The sequence below is a fragment of the Manis pentadactyla genome, chromosome 2, assembly GCF_030020395.1.
Source record: "Manis pentadactyla isolate mManPen7 chromosome 2, mManPen7.hap1, whole genome shotgun sequence".
Classification (NCBI taxonomy): Eukaryota; Metazoa; Chordata; class Mammalia; order Pholidota; family Manidae; genus Manis; species Manis pentadactyla.
Window position 1 is genome coordinate 50,611,829 of NC_080020.1, and position 16,196 is coordinate 50,628,024.

Genomic DNA, 16,196 nt, shown 5'->3' on the forward strand with positions numbered 1-16,196 from the left:
AAATTTCATTTGCAACAAATACATTGATAATCAAGATGCATTACTATTTTATCACAGATCTTAATAGTTAACTGATAAATTATCATCTTAGCTATGTCTGGTGTAGCTAAAGGTATCGTGTGGCTGAAAAGAACCTCAACAAACTATTAAGAAGTAGAGATCTGGATATTAGGTTCAGTATAACTTTAGGCAAATCAAATCATCCAGACTTCTGCGGGTGTCTGTTTTCATATGCCTAAAATGGGAGGGGATAGGAACAGAGGGCACATGAAAGACTTGATACCTAGAGTCTCTTCTAGTTCTAAAATTCTCTGTCACTTTATTTCACCCTTTAGTTTTCTGAAGGGAAGTGAGCAAACCTGAAACAAAGAGCCATTAAATCTAACACAGCAAGGGAAGTGTAGGAACTATAATTAACAAGAATCTTCAACTTAGTATTTCTTTCAGTAGAAAGAAGAAAAGAAGAAAACAAATATAAGATTTCTAGGTTTCCTTAAAAGAGAACTGCTTTTTTATTTCTTTGATGCATCAATATAATAAAAAAAGTGGATGGCATCTCATGCTAATAGCTGTAATTAACATCAAATCAAACGCATTCAAAATAAAAATATATTGGCTTGTTATATTAAATTTTCAACACCCCTCCAACCACAGAAGAATGTCAAATTATGTAAAGACCACTAGTTTTGTTTACCTAGTAAAATTTCTAACCTGTGTGTTTAATCTCCTACTTAATAGATTTAATCACAGAAATCAAATGCAAATTATACATAAAATATTTTACACTGATGTAGGTAAAAAAATTAAAAAATCATATTCTGTCTGAGATATGCCAAGAAATATTAAAGAAAACAAAATAAAAATAAAAATCACAACAACCATATGGCATATAGAGAACTATCACATTAATTATTGGAAATGAACCCAACTTCTAACAAAAATATTAAAAAACAAATTTGCAGTCCCTCCTCAGCTCAGTGCATTCTCCCTTCCTCTTCACACATTTCCACTTCAAAAATGTTCACATTATATTCTCTTTGCTCACATGAAGGACAATTCCTACCTCAATGCACTACCCAAATACTACAAGTAGGAATTTGCAAAATAGTAGGAACTAATGTGATAAACCACATATGCTTAAGTACTAAAAGGCAACCAAAGCTTAATGTTTGCCTTTCCAAGGTATCTCACTTGTACCATTAATGGGGTCTTAACACAAAGGAAGACTAATACAGAAATGTCAAGTCCTCCTTGAACGAGTTAGTAAAAAATATTTCGATATCCACTTACAGAAAAAGCAGACTATGCAATTCAGACCAATCATCCTTCTGAAATAATTTAAAAAGCTGACCAAAATATTAAAACAATCTTCTTAAAAGTATCAAATAACTATCAACATGGTGAGGAATGAATAACTAGCTCAAATTCACCTAGTCAAAACCCAGACAGTGAGCTCAGCTTTTGCCTTTTGTGGATTTGCCAAAAAAGTATTAAACAGGCTGAGATTTGTGATTTGTTGCCTGTTTTATAGGCCCAGGGTACAAAAGTCAGAGTCTGGGACTCACCAATGTTAAAGGCTGTAATAAAAATACCCATGGTTTTGGGATGGGACTCCAAAGGGATGCACTCTAAGAAGTTTAAGAAGAAACCAGAAGATGGCCCAGAAAAAGTTAAAGATTTGAAATTGGCTGAAGATGGTCTCAGACTCCCAGGAACTTGGCAGTAGCAAATGAAAATCTTCTCTAGAGAGAATACTATATCATCTTAAACACCAAATTATTTCTACAATAGACAACAGAATCAGACCTGCGGAGACTTGATAATACTGGAATTATAAGATATAGGCTGGAAAATAACTATGCTCATGACATTTGAGGGGATAAGTCTGGCTTAACTGTTGTTGCTGGAACTGAAAACTATAAACAGTCACAAGGAAGATTTGAAAAACAACCAAATAAAAATTCCAGCACTGAAAAATAAAATAACTTAAACCAATTACAACAGATTAGGCATAGGTAAAAGAATGTGAACTTTGAAGATAGGTCAGACCAAACTATCCAAAATGAAGTGTAGAAGGACAAAAATAAGGAAAAGAAAAGAAAAGGTAAGAGACAAAATAAGAAGGTCTAACTTACTAACCTGGAGTCCCAAAGGACAAGAGAAAGAATATAAGCAAAGGAAATATTTGAAAAAATAATGGCTGAAAAATTTCCTGGAGTGAAAAAGACACCAATCCATACATTTTTGAAGCCCAAATAATCCAGCACTAATCAAACTTAGTAAAACAACAGAAAACTAAAGAGAAAGATAAAAATCTTAAAAGCATCCAAAGGAAAATGACAGATTATTTTAAAAGGAAAAAGAGATACAAAGAGCTGAGGTCTCACCAGCAATGGAATGTGCTGAAATAAAGTACAGGTATACCTTGTTTTATTGTACTTTACTGCACTTCACAGATACTGCAGTTTTCACAAACTGAAGGTTTGTGGCAACCCTGAGTCTAGCACATCTATCAGTGCCATTTTCCAACAGTATTTGCCCACTTTGTGTCTCTGTATCATGTTTTGGTGATTCTCACAATATTTCAAACTTTTTCATTGCTATATTTGCTATGGTGATCTGTGATCAGTGATCTCTGATGTTAGGCACCACAAACTATGCCCATATAAGATGGAAAAGTTAACAAATGTGTGTGTTCCAACTGCTCCACAGACAAGCCATGCTCGTCTTTCTCCATCTACTCAGGAGATGTGACTGAATTGCTGCAGTCTCATGATAAAACCTGAATGATGAGGAGTTGCTTTTCATGAATGAACAAAGAAACTGGTTTCTTGAGATGGAATGTACTCCTGGTGAGGAGGCTGTGAAAATTGTTGAAGTGACAATAAAGGATTTAGAATATTACAAAAACTTAGCTGATAAAGTAGTGACAGGATCTGAGAGGACTGACTCCAGTTTTGAATAAAGTTTTCCTGTGGGTAAAATGCTATAAAACAGCACAACATGCTATAGAGAAACTGTTCATGAAAGGAAGAATCAGTCGATGTGGCAAACTTCATGTTATTATTTTAGGAAGTTGCTGCAGCCACCCCAACCTTCAGCAACCACCACTCTGACTGGTCGGTAGCCAGCAACATCAAAACAAAAACCTCCACCAGAAAAAAGATTATGATTTGCTGAAGGCTCAGAAGATGGTTAAAATTTTTCAGCAATAAAATATTTTTATAATGAAGGTATGTACATTGTTTTTTATGACCTAATTCTATTGCATACTTAATAGGCTGCAGGAAAGTGTAAATATAACTAAGATGCACTGGGAAAACAAAAAATTCACTGACTCAAATATTGAAATATTTGCTTTACTGCCGTGGTCTGGAACCAAATCCTCACTATCTCCAAGGTATGCTTGTAACTCCCAACCTAGAAGGTGCTGAAATAAAGTAACTGCTAACCTAGAAGTTTTTTACCTAACAAAAATATCCTTCAGAATGAGGTAAAGTACAGACATTTTTATGCAAACAGACTAAAGAAAAATTTTAAGGATGTGTTTTGGGTTCTTCAAGATGAAAGAAAATAATTCTAAGTAAGAGATCACAGGAAACATAAAAACATGGTAAATATATGCATTAACTTAATATTGACAGTATAAAATAATAACAACGAGGGAGAAGAGAAGAAATAGGAATGAGTTAAAATGCACAACAATACTAAATAAATAGAGCTGTGAGTAAACAAATTACATTGTCTGGGAAGATAGAGGTATTAACATTGGACTTTATAAATTGCATATTTTAATTTCTAGAGTAACTAGGAAAAAAAAAAGAGGTCATGACTTCCAAATAATAAGGGAAAAATCCAACATGATAAAATAACCAACTCATCTAAATGGCAAGAAAGTAGAAAAAAGAGAACAACAAACAGAGCAGACACAAAGAGCACAATTAGATGGGAGATTTAAATCCAACCACATCACACAAGGGACACATCGAAACGGAAGAGTACATAAAGGTTGGAGGTAAAAGAATGGAAAAAGATATGCCATACAAACAACAACAAAGAGAAAGCTAGTGGTTATATCAATCTCAAACAAACTAGACCTTAATGCAAAAAGCTCTATCAAAATTAAAGAGGAACACTTCATAATGGTAAGTCATTAAGAAGATATAACTATTTTACACTTCTATGTGTCTATTAACAAAGCCTCAAAACTACTAATGAAATACCTAATGAAATATATATAAAACAATGCACTCAATAACTGCTAAGAAAAATAAGACAATATATTAGGCCACAATGCAGATCTTAAATTTTAAAGGTCTGAAATCACAGAACTTTAAAATTCTGAGTGTGTTCTCTGATTACATGGCAATGTTTAAAATAAAAACAGATAAAACTCTTAGAAAAAAACAGGCAAAAATCTCTTAGACATAAACATGAGCAACTTCTTCATGAACATATCTCCCCAGACAAGGGAAACAAAAGCAAGAATGAACAAGTGGGACTATATCAAACTAAAAAGCTTCTGTACAGCAAAGGACACCATCAGTAGAACAAAAAGGCATCCTACAGTATGGGAGAATATATTCATAAATGACATATCTGATAAGGGGTTGACATCCAAAATATATAAAGAGCTCACGCACCTCAACAAACAAAAAGCAAATAATCCAATTTAAAAATGGGCATAGGAGCTGAACAGATAGTTCTCCAAAGAAGAAATTCAGATGGCCAACAGGCACATGAAAAGATGCTCCAGATCGCTAATCATCAGAGAAATGCAAATTAAAACCACAATGAGTTATTACCTCACATCAGTTAGGATGGCCAACATCCAAAAGACAAACAACAAATGTTGGCGAGGATGTGGAGAAAGGGGAACCCTCCTACACTGCTGGTGGGAATGTAAATTAGTTCAACTATTGTGGAAAGCAGTATAGAGGTTCCTCAAAAAACTAAAAATAGAAATACCATTTGACCCGGGAATTCCACTCTTAGGAATTTACCCTAAGAATGCAGGAGCCCAGTTTGAAAAAGACATATGCACCCCTATGTTTATCATAGCACTATTGACAATAGCCAAGAAATGGAAGCAACCTAAGTGCCCATCAGTAGATGAATGGATAAAGAAGATGTGGTACATATACACAATGGAATATTATTCAGCTGTAAGAAGAACAAACCCTACCATTGCAACAACATGGATGGAGCTAGAGGGAGGGTATTATACTCAGTGAAATAAGCCAAGCGGAAAAGACAAGTATCAAATGCTTTCACTCATCTGTGGAGTATAAGAACAAAGAAAAAAATGGAACGAACAAAACAGCAGCAGAATCACAGAACCCAAGAATGGACTAATAGTTACCAAAGGGAAAGGGAGTGGGGAGGATGGGTGAAAAGGGAGGGATGAGGGGGGAAAAGGGGCATTACCATTAGCACACATAATGTAGTTGGGGGGGGGGCAAGGGGAAGGCAGTATAACAGAGAAGACAAGTAGTGATTCTATAGCACTTACATGCTGATAGTGAGTGTAATAGGGTATGTGGTGGGGACTTGATAATGGGGGGAGTCTAGTAACCATAATGTTGGTCATGTAATTGTACATTAAAAATACCAAAGTAAAATAAAATAAAAACATATTAAAAACTAGAAAATCTCCATATAATGGAGAACTATACTACTTCCAATTAATCCAACAAAGTATAAACAAACAAAACTTAGAGAGCATTTTTAAGTGAATTATAGAAATACTACCTGCCAAAATTTGAATAATATAGCAAGCTAAAACAGTGCTTAGAGGGGAAATGCTTAGCCTTAAATGCATATTTTAAAGGGAAGAAATGCTGAAAAGTAGTGAACTACCAGAAGTTAGCAAAATAACAAAGTAAAGCCCCCAAAAGTAGAAGTGAATAAAGAGCAGAAATCAATGCAATAGAAAACAAACATACAATGAAAAGGAACAGCAAGATCCAAAATGTGACTCATGTGAAAGGCCACCAAATCTCTGGTGAGATTGATAAAGGAAAAAAAAAAGGTATGTATAACCTATATCAGACAGAAGAGAATTCTTTCTTGCAGACATTAAAAGGATAACATAATATTTATTATAAGCAATTTTATGCCAGTAAATTAAAAAGTTTAAATAAAAAAGATCTCCTCTCAGGGGAAAAATTACCAAAAAATAAACATGGACAGACAACCTCAATAGACATGAACGTGAGCTATCAAGCTAGTGATTAAAAACTTTTCCACAATGAAAAACTCCCAGCCCAGATGGCTTCCCTGACAGATTTTAGCAAAAATTTAAGAAATAAATAATATTTATTTTCCCAGAATAGAAAATGAGGGTTAGCTCATTTTAATAAGGCTAGCATAATGTTGATTTCAAATTCTGTCAAGGACAAAACAGGCCACCTCACTAATGAACACTGATACAAAATCATAAGCAAAATATTAACAAACTGAATTTAGCAATATTTAAAAAGGATAATACAGTAAAACCAAATTAGGTTTATCCCAGGAATGAAGTTAGACTTAATTAATATTTAAAATACAATTTTATTGTAGGATATATAAAGAATAATACACTAAAACCAAATTAGGTTTATCCTAGGATGAGGTCAGAGTTAACATTTAAAATAAAATATATAGCATAGTAAAAGAGAAAATTCATGTGAGAATGAAAAGCTGCAAAAACTACAAGTGTTAGATTCAAACAGCAAAAAATACAAAACTCTTCAGAAACTAGGCACAGAAGTGAGCTACTTTAATATGACAACGGTTTTAACAAAAATTAAAACAGAAACTGAACCTTCAAAAATACACTTGGAGTGAAATGCTAAACACTTTCTCTGAACTGAGGAACAAGACAGGGAGAGCCACTCGGGGTGCTGGCAGTGTTCCATACTTGACCTGGGTAATGACTTTATGCGTGTTTACAGTAACACATTAAGTTCTTCATTTTGTTTTATGTACAATTTGGAATATATATTAAAGCAAAAAGAAATGCTTGGAGATAAACAAATGGCTGACCTAGACTACTGCTCAAATTCTGTAGGTCCTAATTTTATCCCCATTATGATGAATTTTGAACCAATTAACATTTACCGGGCCTCTAAAACAATGTACAATCTGGCACCTTAAAAATGCTTGTATCCTATAATCCAGTAACTCCATTGTCTATGAACCTGTCTTAAGGAAAAAGGATAAGATAAAGAGAAAAAAAATCCACAATATGCTAAGATATTATTCATTGCACACATGATAATAAAACGGAAAACTAGATAACCAACTACAGGAAATAGTTAAAAATAATTCTTATGGAATAATAAAGTCATTAAAAATAAGATTTACAAAATATTCTAAGAAATGTATATAACCTAAAAAAAATTTTACACACACACATTTTTTTACATTAAAGTATCACTGACATATTATCTTATGAATGTTTCACATGAACAACAGTATGGTTTCAACATTCCCCCATATTATTAACTCCTCACCCCCTCAATTGCAGTCACTGTCAGCATAGTACGATGCTAGAGAGTCATTAATAGTCTTCTCTGTGCTGTACTGCCTTCCCCCATGATCTACCTATATTGTGATTATAAATTATATTGCCCCTTGATCTCCTTCTCCCTCCCTCCCACCCAGCCTCCCTAACCCCTCCCCTTTTGTAACCACTAGTCCCTTCTTGGAGTCTGTGAGTCTGCTGCTGTTAAGTTCCTTCAGTTTTGTTTTGTTGTTATACTCCACAAATGAATGAAATCATTTGGTAATTGTCTTTCTCTGCCTGGCTTATTTCTCTGAGCATAATGTCCTCTAGCTCCATTCATGTTGTTGCAAATGGTATGATTTCTTTTCTTTTTATGGCTGAATAATATTCCATTGCATACACACACATTTATATGATAACTAAAGGGGAAAAAGTCCTAGGCACGGAAAAAGAGAAAATGAGAGAGAGAAAAGAGAAAATAAGAGACAAAAACTACACTTGTTTTCTTTATATAATTAACTTCTTGATGTTATCTGAACTTTTTATTGTATTTCCTGACTTTTCTTTAATGACTATATAAAACATTAGTTAATATTGGGGTATTTTCAATTGTGAAGAAAATAACTGAAGGAAATAATTGAAAAAAAAACCCCAATGTATCCTAAATATTTTAAAAATATACTTCAAAATGTACTTTAAAAATTTCAATCAATTTTTATTTCCATATTTTATTCAAGTAAATTTTTTAACTTTAAATTGTGTAAGTCTATGATAGGCTAACTATTTAGAACAGAGATAATTTCTAATTATACTTAGTATTTAAAAATGATAAAATACTGATTGGATCTTCAAAGACACAACATGTCAGGTTTTCTTACTAACACTCCCATAATTCTAAGCCAGTTTGCTTCCTGGACAGTTAAAGGAGAAAATGATAAATTGGTTTCAAGTAGTCATTCCTATAAAAACAAGGAACTGTTAATCTCTGAATGAAGGATTGTTATGGCTCCTCACTTACCGAGCAGCCATTTTTCAACCTCAGGGCTGCCAACACCCTAGTATTTTCTGACCAGTTGTGAGGTATGTCTCAACTAATTTGTTACCAGTAGTAAAAAATAAATGTTTTAAATGCTTATCACTGGAAATAGTAATTTGAAGCTAATGTAAGGTTCATTCTATGTAACTTAACATAGTTTGCACTCCAGTATACTTTACTGAGAAGAAGAGAACACAGTAGAGATAAATCTTACGTGGTGGGTATTCCACATTCACTTATTCAGTATTTACTGAGCGTCTATTATGGGCCAGGAACTAGAAGCACTGTGCTAACAACAGTAATAGGGTTAAAAATTATTAGATCACAGGGTTAAGTAAATTGCCATTTTAGCAATTAAAGCCTTGAATAGACTGACCCAATCCTACTTTTCACATCTTGTCAACACCAACTTTTCTTCTCTAGTTCTCAAGACTTTAAAATACTCTAGGCTTTGCCTGCTGCCATACCTCTGCTCAAGCTGTTGCCGAACCTAAGTGCTTTCTTTTCATTCACTAGTACCTACAGAATGCTCACTATATGCAAGCACCGAGCTTGGCACGAGAGAAGGAAAAAGACTTTTCTATCCTTTCTACTTTTTGAAGTCCAGGTCAAGTGTCACCTCTTTCTCACTCACTCACTATCTTCTCCATACTCTGAATGCTGTTTAGTATTACTGTCCAAAACAGTGGCTTCCAATCTTTCATAGAAGAAGTCATTTTTAGTATCAAAATGTTTCATGAACCCCATTCTCACTCCAGGTAAAATCTCATCTGGTCCCATGGGCCTACATACCACCTATACTGATAATTACAAACATAACTCTAGCTCCACCTCTACCTCTCCCTTAAACTCCTAACTAATATGTATACCTATTCAACATCTCCACATGAATATCGGAGAGGTATCTCAAACATAGCCACATCCAAAACAAAACTCCTGATTTAAATCGCCAAACCTGCTTCCCACCAGCCCCCTACCTCCTGTCCCACGGTCCCTAGCTCTTAAATGTACCACCTTCCACCCAGTTCCTCATGTCAAAACACATCCTTTACTTCTCTTTTCCTCACACTCTCCATCTAACCCAATCAATACATTCTACTTTCTAAATGCAGGTGACCTTTGAACAATATGGGGTTGGGATGCAACCTCTCCTGCCACTCTCCTCTTTACTATTCCCATGATCCCCCAGGTATTTCCATGGCTTACTCCTTCACTTCATTCAGGTCTCTCAGCTCAAAGGGCTTTCAAACAGCCCCTCCCTCACCAACCTGTAAAGTGGTATCCTGTTACTCTTTATCTCCAAATTTATTTTATTTAACTTCAAAGCCTATCAACTACCTGATGTGTGTGTGTGTGTGTGTGTGTGTGTGTGTGTGTGTGTGTGTGTGTGCGCGCGCACGTGTATAATGTTTATTGCCTGTGTCCCTTACTAACATTTAAGCTCAAAGAGAGCACAGGCTCCGTTTTGTTCACCACTGTTACACTGCGTGCACACAGCAGGCCCTCAGAAATAGCTGTCAAATGAATGATGGTAATTACTTTTAGTTCCATTGAGAAAATAATGACAGTAACACTACTAGAATACAGTAAGGTGTTCAAATGAATATTAAACACAAGAGCATCATACATATGTTTTGGTGGCAGAAGGAGTACAGTGTACACAATGCAGAGTTCAATAACAACTACTGAAGGAATGGAGCCTTCTTGTATTTCTCTGCTCCTTTCCACAGCCTTCCTTCCTGTGTCTTTCATTCATTCTTTCCATAAATGGTTCTTGTGTACCACTAAGCCTGAAAGTATTTTAGAAAGTAAGAATACAAAAGTTATTAAAACAGGCAATGCATGAGACCTATAAAAATAATACCCACAAGGCATGACACATAACAGATATGTAGATTTTAAAGTTGTAGCATGACAGAGGGATTAAACAATATTTTAGGGGTAGAGGTTTAGGGAAGATTTTAGCAGTGTACTCAACAAATACTTGCAAAATCAAATACAAAAGCATTCTTCATTTTACTTTGTATGTGAAATGAGGGCATTAATATAGTCTGAAAGTTCACAGCAATTTGCTACAATGAGATAAGCTGGCCTGAGAATGAAACCAAAGCAAGGGGAATGACAGAGCAGAATGAATCACAGAGAATTTGAGCCAAGTCCTTGATGACTTTAGGCTGGCTAAAGCCTTAGCTGAAGTTTAACTAAAGATCTAATCATTCCCTTTATTGTTTAAGCAGTTTGAATTTCGTTTTCTCTCACTTGCAATGTAAGAATACAGATGAATCCCAGTGAATTCTTTGCAAAGCATTTGCCTATTTCAGGATACAGGGGCACTATAGACATGATTCTTGTTTTGTGGGCAAACATTACAGGATGCTTAGTGTATCTGGCCTCTACCCACTAACTGTCAGAAGAACCACACAATCACTGTGAGGACAACCAAAAATGTCCCCACATAGTTCCAAATGCTTCCCACCCTCCAAGGGAGCCACAAATCTACTTCCTAATAGTTACTATACATACCCATTTCTCACAGTGACTCTACCAGGTATGCTTAACTGTACTTCATATCAAACTTAAAAGAACTGGGATACACCACTCAAATATCCCAATTTTATGTAATAATCAAATTTTAATCAGTCACATATCACTATTTCAATGTCTGGTCAAAATCCCATGTATAGTTTATATCAACTCTTGGGTTAAGCAGTGCTTTAAGTTTGCTGGTACCATCTGAAAATTCTTATGCAGACCTCCTTCTCCACACAGTACTACCAAGGTATGTCATGGCCTTGCTGGTCACCTTCCCTTCAGCCATTCACAAAATTTCTTCCTAGACTGAAATGCCAGATACTGCTTTTTTCAGCCCCCTTGCAACTAGGGCGCGTACAGGCCGTGATGACATCTGATGGAGGGCTTCCATCAAAGGTCTGCTTGCCTATCAAGAGATGGATGGGCGAACCTCCTCCTGTCTTTGGAGGTTGTGTGAGAATGCGATGTGTGGAGCAAAAAGAGCAACACGCAACCATGAGAGGGCAAACCGCAGCACAAAGGTCGGCACACTAAAGATAAAGATGGAAAACACCTGGATCCTTGGTGGTATCACTGTTTAGCTAAATTGACTAACCATGGATTCTACCAATTCTGGACTTCTTTTTATGCAAGCTACTGTTTAAATCACTGTTAGTTGGATATTATGTAGCCTGAGGCTAAACAGTATAAGATATATTCAAGATCTGAAAATTGACTGAAAGTGGGAGAAGAACCTAGATGCCTGCAAGGTTTCAGGACTGGGTGGCTGAAAGAAAGGTAGTTAGAAAAGTGAAATCAGGAGGAAGAGGAATACATTTACACACTTGTTTGTACAGGTAGACACACTAGGAGAGGATAGGTAGATGGAAATCTAACTGATTTGGTTTGGTAAGATGTAAACTTACAGTAATACATCTAAGGTAAGATATATAGCAAGCAGTAGAAGTGGGACGCAATTACAGAACTGAGAAACATCCACACAAAAATGATGATTTCTGTCATTAAAAAAAGGATGCAATCACCAGGATAACAGAAAAGCATAAAGACCCTGAGGACCCTGGTTTTAGGTGGGACTGCTTAGGCCAATTAGAATTCCATCCCTCTTGACAAAGCTATTGAGACAAACTTGGCAGCATGATCTTCTGCATTTGTTCAATCAGAGTAGAGCTTAGGACTTTTGGGAAAAGGCTAGAAGAGCTTTCTCTCTCCCTTTGGAAATAACTGAAGACGCTATAATATGAACATTGCTGATATCCATCTTTTTACTAGGAGAGAAGCCAGTCTGAGCATGAAGCCCGAACAGGAGGACAAAGTTGAGGTAATAGCAGAAAAATGGAACGTCAGCCCTGATGACATAAGCCTACGAACAAACTTCTCTTTAAGCCAGTTCTATCTGTGCACTTGCCAATTACATGAACCAATATATTCCTTTTGTTTTTAAATCCAGGTTGCATCATAACTGATGCAGGGGAACAGCTACTTTTTAGGAGGAAGAACAAAATCAAGACAGTGCAGGAAATGTGAATAAATTTTCAGAGAAATAGGGGAATCAGGAACTAAAGTGCAGAAGAACCAAGAAATCAGATCATTTTACTCCTACAGAGTACATTTCACATATGGTCTAAGGAAACCAAGGACGATGAGGAAAGGCTATTAGATTTGGTCATTAGGTCATAGGTGACTTTTAAAATAGCAGTTTCAGTGCTGAAATGGTATAGGAAGTCAGAGTGCAAGGGAAAGAATAATCTGTATTTACTAAGAACTCCACAATGTGCCAAACACTTGCACAGACATTTAACATGTGTTAAACTCCTTCAATTATGACTCTGTGAGGTAAGTATAACATTCTGTTCACAAAGAACAGTGTCTGAGTAGTAGTAACTTGCCCTCAGTCACATCGCCATTAAGTGATTTTAGTAGACTCAAATCCAGATCTGTCTAGCTTAAAAGACAATGTTCTTCCTACTGTACAGGCTCCTAGGATTAAAGAATAAAAATACAGTGGCACAAGAAGCTCAAGAATTCAGACTGGCTTCCTTGAGTTGCGCAGCAACAGGTTGGTATTTGGCAGTCCTGGAAAAGGTCTAAGCATGTATATAGGCTAGAGAGGGAGAGAATGAAAAAGGACTGATAACGGACAGTTCTAGAGAACAATAGGTAGGAAGGGATATCACAGACACATCTGAAGGGTGTTGCTCTTGAAAAAGGAAGGACATTTCTTCTGAGATATGAGTAAGTAAGGAAATGATCCTGAGGATGGAAGAAAGTATATACACCTCAAATGGCTGAGAAGCAGAGCAGATCAAATTATTTGCTATAAAAAAATCTTAGGAAATGAGACAAAAAGAAACACAATCAGCACTAAAGACCCAGCAGAGAGCAGAGCACCAAACTGGTATGAGAACTAACCAGTATCTTTATATAACTGTCTCTTGCGTTCTTCAGGATTTCAGGGATCTAACTGACAAAGCTACCGATGAGGCTTATTCAGGACCGGGGATGAGAAAGGTATAGCTATGAGAGTAGAGAATTCAGGGGCATCAATGAGAGCTTAGTAAAATCTGATAATCATGGGATCCTGGTTACATAGGGAGGCAAATGAAATCAGCAGTAGGCCAATGGGCTGGATGAACAGCGAGACAAAGAAGGACTCATAGAGACTGTGAAAGAGAGAGAAAACAGGTTTCTTAAGAATGGAAGACTGAGAGATTTAAAGGAGAGCTTATGGTCAGAAATGTCTTTTACACATTTTACCAGAGGCAGTGAACCACTGCCTGGATTCAACAGTCCTATCACTTCTGCCAAAAGCACAGAACTGAGAAACAACCAGCTCTAAAACCATGCAGCCCTTGGTTACAGAAAAGTGAAGGCTAGCAACAAAAAAGTGAAGGAACTAGCCCACACAGGAATCAAACATAAAAATAACTTCCCTCCTTTTAAACTGAACGATTCTATCTCTAAAACTGGGGCATTTATTAAGAGGCCAAAAGTCTACAGCAAAGGGAAAAATAGATTATGTGTCATGAGGTAGAAGGAAAAGTAAACAAATCTGTCAGGCCAATTATACCCATATGTTAAAGAATTTTAGTATAGAATTCCAACAGGGCAAGGATAGTTTGTGCTTTAACAATTTTGGAGAGCACCTTGAATAGCTTGAACAAAATGGTATCGCTCAATTTAATGTTAATTTTAAAAGTCTACCTATTTGCAATCTCAAAGACAAGCTGTCATTTATATTTATAATTCCATTTTTACAATTTTGGGGTTCTCGACATACCCAACTACTGGAAAAAATAGGAGAATCAGCCATGATAACTTCCCACCACTACGACTCCAATAGTGCAGTTTGCACTTATAAACTCGGGCAAGGTACCTACCACCTTTGTTAGGACAGTTTCTTACACCATTAATTTTGACACTCCTTGCCCCAGTAATAAAGCAGGGAGAACAGACTAGCACAGCCTGAATTTTATATATAATTATCAAGTATATCAAGTACTGTAAGGATCACGTAGTAGCAACAATGGAGAAGTTTTCAGTTTAGAAAGCTTTTCTCCATTTTAGTCTTTTCTAAATAAAACAAAGGGAGGACAACACAAGATTCTAAAGCTTCAGTGGACAATTTAAGCTAACATTGAATAAAAAAATAAATCACTTATTCCTCCTTGTACCATTGCCTGTCTTACAAAGCCTTTTTTAAAACAAACACTCTCCAATTTTTTCACTAGGTCTAGAAAATGTACGCCCCCGCCTCAAAAGTTCAGGCACCAAAGATTTACTTAAATCAGAGATTAATTTAGATTAACCATCAATTGTCATCACAGGCACCATTCCTTTATTTTGCATCAGTTCGAAGGGCCAAGGAGTCAGTCTCCCAAACCATCCCAGTCTACTGAGGACTCGATTCCCTACCGAGACGAACAAAATGTACTGGCCTCTGGATAACAAGCTTTTTCTTTGTAACTCTATATGCCAGGCCATCGGGTAATCCTCTGAGACAGTTAAAAACCTTAAATGAAGCAAGAGGGTCGAAACCAGGAAGATGAGGAGGCGACTAAAATAGGAGGGGCGGACGACCCACCCACCTAACGCGAAGGAGAGACCTCTTTGGGGGCTGAAGCTTCATCAGGAGCCGGGAAAGGTGCGGGGGGCAGCAGGCGTCGTGCCCCCACCCGCTGTGTGAGAACGGAGGGTCTGCAAAGCCAGGGGCCAGCTGGAGGCCTGGAGGGGCGCGGGGCGGGGAGGGGGGTGGTGGGGCGTGGAGACCAGAGAACCGCGGAGTCGGGCCGAGCGCCGCTAGGGTCTCGACAGCGGCGGGGCAAAGCCGAGGACGCTTCGCTGAACGAGACGCCAGTGCCTGCAGCCTCACTCACCTGCCAGACACTCGTCCCGCGGCCAGAGGCGCGGCCGCCGCCTGGGCGCTGCCCCTCCTGCGGGACACAGCCCCTGCCGCCGCCGGAGCTGCAGGACCCGAAAGCAGAGGGTGGTGCAGAAGGAGGCGAGGTGGCGACCGGCCCCGAGCCCAGCGAGGCGTACATAGGCGCCAGGGGCCTGGGAAGGCAACTCCGCCCTTCGTCTTCCTCACCGGTAGCCAACAATGCCTCCTAGGAACAGCATTGTGCCAGCCTCGGCCCGCTGCTCCCGGGCCTTCGCCGGCAGTTCCCCCCAGCAGTGGCCGGGTTTCCGGCGGCCACACTCCGCCCCCTCGCTACTCGGCCTCCGCCATCTTGTTGGAGGCTGGAAGAATGGAGTGCGCCTGCGTGCGCGGAGAGCGCCGGCGTCCCGCAGCCCGGCGGGGGGGCAGTGTAATGCGCAGCCGCGTAACCTGCGCTGCGGCCCCGGGGTTCAGCTTGGCTGTGCCGCCCGGTGTGCGACGGCTGCTGGGGAAGCCGGTTCTCGGCATCCCGAGGTCTACTCGCCTTCCCTAAACTCTGCTGCAGCCAGATTAATAGACCCTTCCGCCCCCTCCATAGTTATTTTGCGAACACCTATCTAGCTCGCTGCCCTACAGCACTGCTCTGTGCCAGGTCCCGTGCTAGGCGCTGATGATAGATGGATAAAACTCGACTCCATCCCTAAAGGAGTCATAACCTGGTGAACAAGGCGGAGATGAACGAGTAATGTAAATTATTATAT

At 38.1% G+C, this 16,196-nt stretch overlaps 1 protein-coding gene across 17 annotated transcripts in view; it reads right to left on the reverse strand.

Moving 5' to 3' along the window:
* Positions 1 to 15,774, reverse strand: part of APC (APC regulator of WNT signaling pathway) — a 118,678-nt gene extending 102,904 nt beyond the window's left edge. For all 17 annotated transcript variants that reach the window (XM_036886973.2, XM_057492631.1, XM_057492618.1 and 14 more), the window contains exon 1: positions 15,434 to 15,774. In XM_036886973.2, coding sequence (XP_036742868.2) covers positions 15,434 to 15,598 — 165 coding nt within the window. In that variant the 5' untranslated portion in view covers positions 15,599 to 15,774. The remainder of the gene's footprint in view (positions 1 to 15,433) is intronic.
* Positions 15,775 to 16,196: the final 422 nt, after the last annotated feature.